Source organism: Mastomys coucha, unplaced genomic scaffold (assembly GCF_008632895.1).
Source record: "Mastomys coucha isolate ucsf_1 unplaced genomic scaffold, UCSF_Mcou_1 pScaffold22, whole genome shotgun sequence".
In the NCBI taxonomy this organism is placed as follows: domain Eukaryota; kingdom Metazoa; phylum Chordata; class Mammalia; order Rodentia; family Muridae; genus Mastomys; species Mastomys coucha.
Window position 1 is genome coordinate 3,120,748 of NW_022196905.1, and position 10,744 is coordinate 3,131,491.

General features: G+C 34.6%; 1 protein-coding gene across 8 annotated transcripts in view; it reads left to right on the forward strand.

Annotated features, from left to right (window-relative positions):
• Positions 1-10,540, forward strand: part of Ccdc85a (coiled-coil domain containing 85A) — a 207,422-nt gene extending 196,882 nt beyond the window's left edge. For 3 of the 8 annotated variants that reach the window (XM_031338961.1, XM_031338964.1, XM_031338962.1), the window contains 3 exons: positions 1,689-1,808; positions 4,917-5,015; positions 8,662-10,540. In XM_031338961.1, coding sequence (XP_031194821.1) covers positions 1,689-1,808; positions 4,917-5,015; positions 8,662-8,751 — 309 coding nt within the window. In that variant the 3' untranslated portion in view covers positions 8,752-10,540. Of the gene's footprint in view, positions 1-1,688; positions 1,809-4,916; positions 5,016-8,661 lie in introns of those variants that run through there. The other 5 variants (XM_031338963.1, XM_031338965.1, XR_004109711.1 and 2 more) reach the window with 3 other exon arrangements.
• Positions 10,541-10,744: the final 204 nt, after the last annotated feature.

Genomic DNA, 10,744 nt, shown 5'->3' on the forward strand with positions numbered 1-10,744 from the left:
TCCAATTAGCAGCAAGCTTTGCTTAAAGAGGTCCTAGGATAGTGCCATCAGGGGAGGATAACTGCAGAGGGACAGTGCCACACAGGGAAGAAGTGTTTCCTTGTCATTTATTCTAAAGAGAAAAACTGTATAAGGTTTAGGGGCTGCAAAGATCTGTTTTCCAACTCTCATTAAATGGCAGACAATGCCCTTGTTATTATTCATATTAGTGTTATTATGTCTGATTTAAGTTACAATCTAAGAAAAAGCAAACTTAATAATTTAATTCTTAAGTGGGTTTGGTTATTTACATTTGTCAGGCCATTTCATCCCCCGCTTTTAATGTAAGACTTTGTAGCAGCCAAGGAAAGAAGCTAAAGGAGTATTAGAATATCTCATTGGATTGCTTCCTCTTGCTAGTGATTAATTCAGGTGTCAGGCAGGAGCTGTTAGATTGAACAGTTCTTGTAACAGAAAAAAATACATCTTTCCTTTATAGGCTTGCCAGGAGGAAACCAGAGTCTTGAAGTGTATATAAAGAAATGGGACAAAACGCAGGGGCATAGTATTCCAAATGTTAGGGGTTGTTAAATTCTATGTGAATAACACTGGGTGTATACGGCCATATAGATGGTCTTTAGTAATTGCTGCTATGTGCAGCTTGCCCCTTCCCCCCCAAAAAAGTATCCACTATCGGCGAACTCCTGTAGCTGTTGTAACTGAATATCCCAAAATACCATTATCTTTCCCTTTTTGAATTCACAATGCACCTTCAGTGGTTCTTACTACTCAGATTATGTTAACAGGACCAACTAAACAGATCACTGATGACTATTAGTTGTGACCAAATCTGTAGTTTTGTTGATGGGCAGAAATTTAAATTCCTCAGGTTCCTTCAGAATGAATACTCTACAAAATCCAGCTTTGGAAAATTCCCCTTGCTACTTTCCTAAGAGACGATAATTGCAGCTCTCTTTTCCCTATGGATCCATTAGTCTCTCCTCAATCAATATTCAGAAAAACTGCAGACCCCTGAGATGACTGACTAACACAGGTTTTATTAATCATTTCTCACCCACTGAGTTGAAGAATCATTGATTAACAAGTATGTAAATTGTATCTATTTTGGTTTTCATTTTAAAGGAGGTTAATAAATGAATACTTGCTCAAGGAAATGTTGAATTTAGTTAAATCTCTTTTTAAAATGTTTCATTATTGTAGGTATTAAACCTAACAAAGGATTTGTTTTAAATAAGAGACACAGTTTCTCCAATGCAACAGTGTGATGTGTTAGTGTTTTTCGAAGGCATATGGAATATGACATTTGACCTGCTGAGTAAACATGTTTAACCAGGTGCAGAGTGACTCATGAATTCATTGCTCTTCGGGTCTTTAGGTTTCAAAAATTATTCCTGAAATGTTCTCAATGGCGATTCCTTGGGGACATTGTACTTTTTAGTAAATTGGAGATGGCACCCAGTCATTTATGGGGATAGCTCTTCTTTTCTTATTGCTTAAGTAGCAAGTGTTTTCCTATGAATAGATTGAGACTAGCTCAAGACAGGCTAAGAAAATTGCTAGGTTAATAGTAGAAAAAATTAGAAAAAATGGATATTGCTCATTTGATGGTGGGATTGAATGTTTAATGGCACCTTTATAGGTATAAACGACTTTTGTTTTAATAACAAAGTTGTTGATTTTCTACTAAGGGTTCTTTTAGGTTGTCATCAGGGGCTGATGGGAATAACAGTTCACCCAACTCTCCAGCTAGCTTCAGTGGACATACCACACCTTCTCAGCAGCCTGAACCTGTGGTACATTCTCTTAAGGTAACCATTTACCCGGAACCTCGGTTGTGTTGTGGTCTGTTTGCTGTAGTCTGGCAGTCCTCAGTCTTGCTATAACCATACATACTTTATTTTTAACCTCTTTTCTGGTATAACTTTTTAATCTCTGATTTTAATTTGTGAACTGACACTGGGATTGAGTGTTTAAGGTCAAATCTCTACTTTTCTTATTTTGCTTGAGTACTGTGATTCATTTCTATCTGCATTGAAGTTAAAGTCTGCTGTGCATGCATACCCATGTGAAGGATGTTACAGGTTTTTTATGTGAAATGTTATTGTGTAGATGTCATCAATGTATAGCACTAGTAAGATTATCAAAGTAAAGAAGGCAGTTGAAGTTATTACGTGATTATTCAACGAGTAATGAAATAAACTCCAACCTACTTTTTCTTCTACTTAAGTTTTCTAATTGCAGTTAGTGTCTCTCTATAGGCATGGTAGAAAAAAAATGGTCTCTAGTTTTGGCTTTTACTTCAGATTTTATGGTGACTTAATGAAAATCTGGGCTAAAATGAGTTGTACTAACTAATGATATTTCCAATGAATAAAATTTACAAGTATTATAACTAAAATTAATAATAGTACTTTAAATGTTTACCTAAAAATAGAAACTGATAACTTATACAGGCAATAAAAATAACCTTAAAACTGACATAACTTCTAAGTATGACATACCATTCTTTAGATAGGTTTATAACTTTGAAAAGTCTTTACCAACCCTTTCTGGGCCTTAATTCAGGTAGAGGACTCAAGGTCAACTTTGGCATATAAGTTTTATAACTTAAATTATTTCATTTTCTGACTTACTATCAGACTAAAGGTGCCCATTTTGGCATGTGCCATAACATCTGAAGTGTTCATGGTATGCTGATATATTTATGAGAAACTCAAGAAAACACTTTAGTTTTTATGATTAAACTTGAACAGGAGATTTATCTCTTAGACTATTTTACTCTGGCTAATAGAAAAATGAACTTGCATCCTTTAAACATGTACTGACTGCAGATGAGAACAGGCAAGAGAGCCATGCTGGTGGCCATTGGCAGTGCACTTGATCTTCCCTAAATTAGGAAACTGAGAGGAGTTGGTGTAAAGCTACAGCAAGCATTCATGGCACTGTCCTGTCTCTGGCAGGTGCTGCCTCATTGAGTGATAAGCATTTTTCTTCTCTGAAGTAGTATTTCATTGACCTTTAGCATGAATCAGGCACTGACCTTCTGAAAGCATTCTAGAATTGGAAAAGAGCCCATAGATCAACTTCAATTTTATAGCAATTTAGTTTTTGCACAAAATCCAAAAGCACCACCTTGCGTTACTACTCAAACTATTTGAAAGCCATTTCACCCTGCTGCTTTGTTGAATGTCAAATGCGACATTGAATCCAATGTACATAATGGGCCACAGGGAAATTTTCTAATTTCTCAGTGCAGCTCTGAACATAGCCTCAAAATACAGTATGGTCCAGAAAGAGACCCTTGGTTTTCTATAAAAATTTTCTCTAATTTCTACGAAAAATGTTGTCTCAGGAGAAGAAGGCATGTTGTCAGGAGAGCACATTAGTTTCCTTGGTGGGCAGGTGATGAGACTTCAGCAGGCAGAGAGGTCTTTGGAAGTTCTTAAATATCAAATGTGCTTGCTGCTGGGACTCCCTGTATCAGGACAAGCATGTACAACAAATATTTTCATAATGGTGGTAAAATTATGTGGCCAGAGAATAATGGTTCAGTTTCTCCTTTTTGATGCATTTAAAAACAACAACAACCAACCAACCAAACAAACAAACAAAACAAAACAAAACAAAAACAACTTAATGCTGTAATGAATGCTGGACTTGCTTTGCTTTGTGGGGAAAATGTAAATCAGCAAGAGAAGCTGGTCTGTTTCAATGATACCGAATTTTTCTGGCTCCAATATTCATGATTGCTTTTAATCAAAACTTAATTTAGTAGATATTAACTGATTTGGACTAGACAGTGTTCTAATGTTCCTGACAAGTCAAATTTGTAGGCAGATGTTCAAAAGGATCTTTAAATTTTCAATGGCTTAAGAGTCAGCATTTTTTTCTCAATATGTAAAAAATGATTATGAAGCTAGCTAGCTAGTATCAAGACTTTTAAAGAAAAGATCGGTTGTGGTAATAATGAGGAAAAGGTTTTGAATAAGACTTAAACTTAGTCTCAGTGTTTATGAACTTGATATTCATGAACTATTCATTGGTACTAATTATCGGGACACACCCTTAGAGGTCGCCTCCCTGATTATGGTGACAATAGAACAAACTAGTAAGTCACAATTTAGTGTGGATGCTCAACATAAGAATTTGTTTTTATGATACATCAGTGATTTGGCTTTCAAACCACTATAACAGTGACAAATAGCACCCTTCTGTTCAACAGACTGTTACTACAAAAATGTTCACATTTTAAAAGTAATATATTTAACTTATTTTGGGACAATTTAGAAAAGGAGAAACATAGGTCAATAAACTTGGCTAAAAGACAGTTAAAACAAACACACTTCCTCAAGTGAAAAATATTTGAAGTGTTCTTTGGATATTTTCATTGTGAGGGGTCTGTATTCTTTTCAAGATCCATCCCCAGATCTCTTTTTTAGCCTAGTCAAGGTGATAAATGTGAACTCAGGAGACCCCATGTGCAGACTTCACAGGCCTATTCTCATGTAGCCGTATTTTATATAGACCTTGTATACATATCACTCGGACCATTTGGCATATAATGAATTATATTCACTGTTGTAATGGATCAAGAATTATCAACTGTTTTCAAAATGGTCACGCTATTAAATATTGTAATGACCAAGTTAGCTGTATCTAATTATTTTAGACATTAGTGTATTATTGACTATTGATGATATAATAGATTGCTTTGAATGAAAAAAATAATGAAATTCCTTTCAGGATTCAGAACAACTAACTACTTAAAAAGATTTTGCCATATATGAATCCATTCTGATATGCAAACATGGAGAAATCTTAAGATTTGACAAAGTGGAGGTCCTTGATGATAATATCATAAACTAACAGATTTTTTTTCCCATGTGAAATTTGCTTTTCTTTTTCAATGAATCCAGGTCTTGGATGTTGAGGAAACTATAGATCGTCAACAGGGTAAAGAGTATGACCATGACCTTAGTGAGACAGAAAAAGCTATAGTCAGAGAAATGTGCAATGTAAGTTTGATGTGCTTTATTGTGTATTCTGTGTTGAAAGCCTCATCACAGCTTAGTTATTCTTTTAAGAATATGTACTTTGAAATTGAAGACCAAATGTCTTTACATTTTTTCATGAAAATAAAACAATTGCCCTTGTTTTTATTTTCAGTTTGTTTTATTACAGAGATATTCTCATAGTCATGCTTAAACCCACCGAGATCAGAGGGATTGGTGATGTAGGTAGTGGTTGCCTGCTACATGAACAGCCCTGGATGTGGTCAGAAATGATCAGTCAATTCTGCATTCCAGAAAGAATAGAAATTTTTAATAATGAATTTAAGACATTATACACAGAATGAAAACTTACAATGAACAACCCTAGAAATGAATTACTTTGCTACCTAATACTTCCATGGTACATCCATCATATCATACTAAGCATTGTCTTTACCTTTCGTGAGACAACTCAGACTTAGACATTGCATAGATAGGTGTACCAATCATATAGATGAACAAAAATCTCTCCTGGAAACCAGATAAATCAGTGAAAAAACATGTAAATGTGATTATTGATCGACATATTGTTTAATCAAGAATACACATGCAGCTTTAAAGAGCTAAATGGATAATTATAGAGCAATGTATTTGCTAAACCCAAGAAGTCATGGCTAGGCCCTAGTTTTAATTGAATTTGTAATGTTATATTGTGTTTTTATCTCACATTTTATGTTTATATCACAGAACTAAAAACTTGCCCTTTAGCTTTAGTTTTACCAATCAGACCTATCACTCAAAGATGTTTCTGGAATCCAGTAAATGACCTTTAAGTCCCATGGGCAATTTATATGTGCTGGGGTGATAATTTCCAAATCTCTTGCTTACACGTGTTGTGGCTGCTTTTATTTTGGAATCCTTTCCAAGCACCTTTCATAGCTGCACATCTGTTCTTTGGTTTTAATTGGTCATGGTTCTACATATCATTTTTTGCCATACACTAATGTCTACTCATTGTAGTTTTTCAACATTTGCTTAAAATCTTTCTATTTGACTATTTACCTTAGATAAATGTATAGCTTTGTTTTATAAGCCTAAGATTCCTGTTGCTTCTCATCTATTGGCTATCAAAACAAATAAAATTCAGTTGATGGGAGTTATAGTACTGGGAGAAAAGCAGGGAGTCATCTTTTGGTGCCCTCCTAAGAATAGGTGGAGCTCCTTAATTGGATTTATGCCTTTCACATCAGTTACAGGTGATTTGGGTGTGACACCTTAGCCAAGAGCACCAGGCCTCGGTGTATGTTTGAAGACACAGAAATGAGGTTACATGCTCAAGCACATTAGTAAAGTAAACGTATTAATCAGGTCTCCTTTGAGGACTAGCTTTTCCTACCTCTCATTAAATGAATGAAAGCACTGTTTCTTATAGATAATACCTTCTTTATTTTGCTTAATACAAGATTGGCTTTTGCCCTTGTGCCTCTTCCCTTCTCTTCCTTCCTTCCTTATGAAAAACTTTCTGAACATGTCTTGGGGATTATTATTAATTTTTTGTAGATCTTTTTGTTTGCTTTAAAAGGATACTATATTCTTTTGGTCTTTATACAAGAAGGCAACCCTAATCCCACTCTTCTTATTTCTTTTTAAATTTCCTATAGGGTATCTTTTTCTAACTGTTTGTTTGTTTTTGATCCCTATAATTTAAAGGGAAAAATGTAAGCCATACCTTAGCACTGAGTTTTAAAACTCATTTTGAAATGATATAATATAGTACCCATGGCACCATTATTAATTATACAACCATCAAAAGTACACACGAAATATTGGAGAATAAATTCAAGAGGACATTGCAGGGTGGATAGTAAAGAAAGCAGATTATCAGGCAGCTTAATAAATAATTTTCCTGGAAGGTAACAAAGATTAAAAATACTTATTTGAGTATCTATAAACTTTTATAATGTTACCAGAATTATATGTGACATGATAAGCTTCATAAGGCTCTGCAAGAACTCAAGGTAATGAAAATTTTGGCAGTTTCTGATAGTCCTCCATGATATAAGCAGGTAACATCAACTTACCAAAAAGACTGTTATCTGTAGACTGTCACATTGTTTAATGAATGGTTTGTTGGTTCTCTTCTAAGAATGAATATACTGCCCTCTGGGAATCATAAACATCATTTTTAGTGACCTTGTCATTTTGTCTGAAGTCTCCAAATGACAGTTGAGATACTTGGTGATCTCAATCACACTCTTGTGCCTAGACTTCTGCTTTTTATTTATATAGTACCCCTATTGTCATTACTTTAGTGCAGAGTTCTGACTTCAGCAGGAGTTTCCTTTTCCCTCACTGTAATACCTGGGAATGGCCCCTGGTGTTCCAAAATTCAGTAACTGAACAGAAATTCCCCTACTTAATTACAGTAGCCAGGTTTTTAAAAATATCTGCTATTATTCTGTGCTCTTCAGATATGTCCTTAGCTTCAAAACCAGATATTAAAAACATTCTTGATAGAACTGGTTTTATCTATGGGTTAGAAATGGGAAACACATGGTATCATTTGAGACTTTCTTGAAGCTATCTATTGCTGTAAAATTCTATTCTTGGTATTTAAAGGCCACAACTAAAATTCCCTTTTAGTGTAATAGGATGTTGTCCATGTAGTGGTGACATCTTAGTGTCACTGTCTTGTAGATGAAGAAAAGCAGAGCTGTCTGTGCATATTGTAAATGGTAGTGAATGTCCTTGGTGAATTTACTTCTAACTAAAAGCAAAATAAAAAGAAATAGTCTCTCAATTACTAATGAGCAAGCTGGTTTTGTATTCATGTTAGAGCACTGTTTTGTGAAATTCATTAGTCTAACAATGTCCTCATAGTGAATAGTCTAGGGTAGTTAGGTGGTTCTACTGTGTGTAGACATGCATGTGTTCATTGTAGTTAGTGTTTGAATATCAGCATTTTTGGTGACTTCCATAGATTTATACTCATCCTTGATCTTATTTCAATAATTTCTGAATTTCCTTAGCCCTATGTTTATGTTTTCTCTTCTGGAAATGAGAGAATTCTTTAGTTGCTCATTAGCGGAGCTGCATGATGACCACATCTCCACTCTGCAAAAATTAGGAAACTAAGACTAGAAGATTAGAATTTATGTAGCTCAAGAAAACAAACTCACTTTTCTAAATGAATTAGGCATTGCATCTTTTGTTATAGCTGTATGCTATAGAATCCAGTTTGCTCTTTTAACCAAGGGCTCCTAATTCTAAGTGTACTGGGAATTACTTTGGGAACTTTAAATAAAATTACAGATACTGCTGCCTCCTTTCTGCCAGCATCCTTAGAATTTCTGCAGGTGGGGCTTACTGTTAAGTCAGGACTGAGGACCACTCAGAAACCTGGGGTGAGATGTTAAGTATTTTTAATTACCAGCCCTGGTTGCTGGAATAAGGTATAGCACCCTAGCTGCTGATAAGTTCTTGTGTTTCAGAAGTTGTCACCATCACAAAGTCGTCACTCTCATGCTTTACTTTGTGTTTCAACCCATCCATGTGGAGAGTCTGTCTCGTCTTTGCACCCATCTTTGAACCTCTCATAGTCCTCCCTGAAATTCACATCTGTTTCTGCAAGATAACATCTAATTTACTTAACTCTTTTTTTTTTTTTAAGGTTGTGTGGAGGAAACTTGGAGATGCTGCAGGCTCGTGTCCTGGAATTAGACAACATTTGTCAGGAAACCAGTACAAAGGGCCTATGTGAAAAGCACTGCCTTCAAACATGACACCATCACTACTAGAGACAGAAGAAAAAGAAGACAAAGAAGAAATTCAGTTTCTACAAAATAGAACTCATGGCATCACATGGAGTGATTGTACATTGCTCATATCTCCCCTCTAAATCCTTCAGTGTACCTTCCCCTATACAGCTAATATGTGCTATACGTCTCAACTTTAGTGTTCACAGCAGTCTCAAGTTAGCTTTGGAAAATCGTTTTAGTATTAATACTTTCATGATAGCTGAAATGTTTTTGACTCTTCACAACCATGATTGACATATTGGGTAATCCGCATGGTTGAATGAGTCCAGTAGAGCCTCTGTAGCTTTGATAGAGATGGTTCATTGTATCTAATGGTAGGAGCTTTCTACTGTGTGGAAGACATGAAGAAGCATTTTTGAGCATACAACCTGGGTTGGGAAGCTCCCTCATATATATAGCAGTTGTGGAAAGTTTGCTTCCTGATGCAAAATTAGTTGGATTCAAGATAACATTTGGTTTTCTCATTTGAATTCTGAGGTGCTAAAAAAATAACACAAAATATTTTACCAGCTAGAAAGGTAGGAGGATTTTTTAGAGTGCTTAGCAGAGAGTATCATTTATTTTCAATTGGTCAAATAAGTAATTTAGTTTTGATGAGTTGTTTATAAAGGCATGTCTTTGGACCATACAACCCTTCATATATATTTAATGTACCAAATGTCAGCTAACAAGGAAACAAACATAATTTTTCTAGGTGTTTCAAGCTGTGAGATTGTCTATTTCTATAATTTAGTTTCTAGACATGCTGTGTACTTAATAAACTTTATGTAAAATTTAAAGTCTTGCATTGCCCTAGGAAACAGATGCTTTCTTTCCCTCTCGCTGCAGCTATCTAATGTTTTAAGAAGCTAACGCATGTCCATTATTGAGGCTAAATGCTCTTGTTCAGATTGCTTGAGATGCGTGCTAGCTTGGCTAGTTTTCTGACTATTGGTATAGATGTATAATATTAGAATGTGTGTACTGGAAATGCTATGATATTTTGTGTTCAACTAAATTCAATGATAGTTTCTTGTATGAATGTTCAAGAGGCCTGTGACAGAATGCTGTTTTTACTGTAGTTTAAGTTTATAAAGTAGGGATGCAACAATTCCTGGATAGCTTCTAAATTTACGATTTGATTCACAGTCAGTATTCTTCATTGTCTACAAATGAAATAGTCTTATTATATAACTTAATAATGACTATTGGCAGGGGCATGAGAAGAAATTTGTCATAGCAAAAAAGCATAATTGTGATTTTCAAAACTGCCCTTTATTTTCTGAAAATATTTATGAGTTCATTTAAAATAGAAGGATCTTCCTAAGTATCATAGCTGAGTTATAACTTAAGACTCTTTCTTTAAACTGCTATAGCTTTAGTGTCTAAAAGAAAATTGTTTTATATATATATATATATATATATACACATATATACACATATATATGTGTATGTATATATACATAAATTACGCACACATACACACACACACACATACATACACTTTCTCACATAGAAACATCCTTCAGTTGTTGTATCCCTACAGTCTGAAGACAGTTAAACAAGGTTTTGTGCTTGCAGCAGATACTGCAGTAGCGATACAAAGGACATTGGTCTTTTGACAAAATACTTGTGTAAATTTTGATACTGTATCAAACTTTAAAACTATTTTTTTAAAGTTCCACATAAAATTAAGTATTAAGTATATGTGTTCATCTTAGCAACAGTAATAAATTATTTAATCTCACAGTATTTTTGCCTGTTTTGAAATGTTCTTCCTTAACAACAGATTTCTAATAGTCACAGAATATCACTATCCTTTGTGTGGTTATGATACTAATAGTAATATAGATCAAGTATAAAAGAAATGCAGAAAGGCATACTAAAACTATGCTTACAAGGGATTTAATAGTCAGAGACATCTTAATTTACACAATTGCCTATTACAGCCTCCAA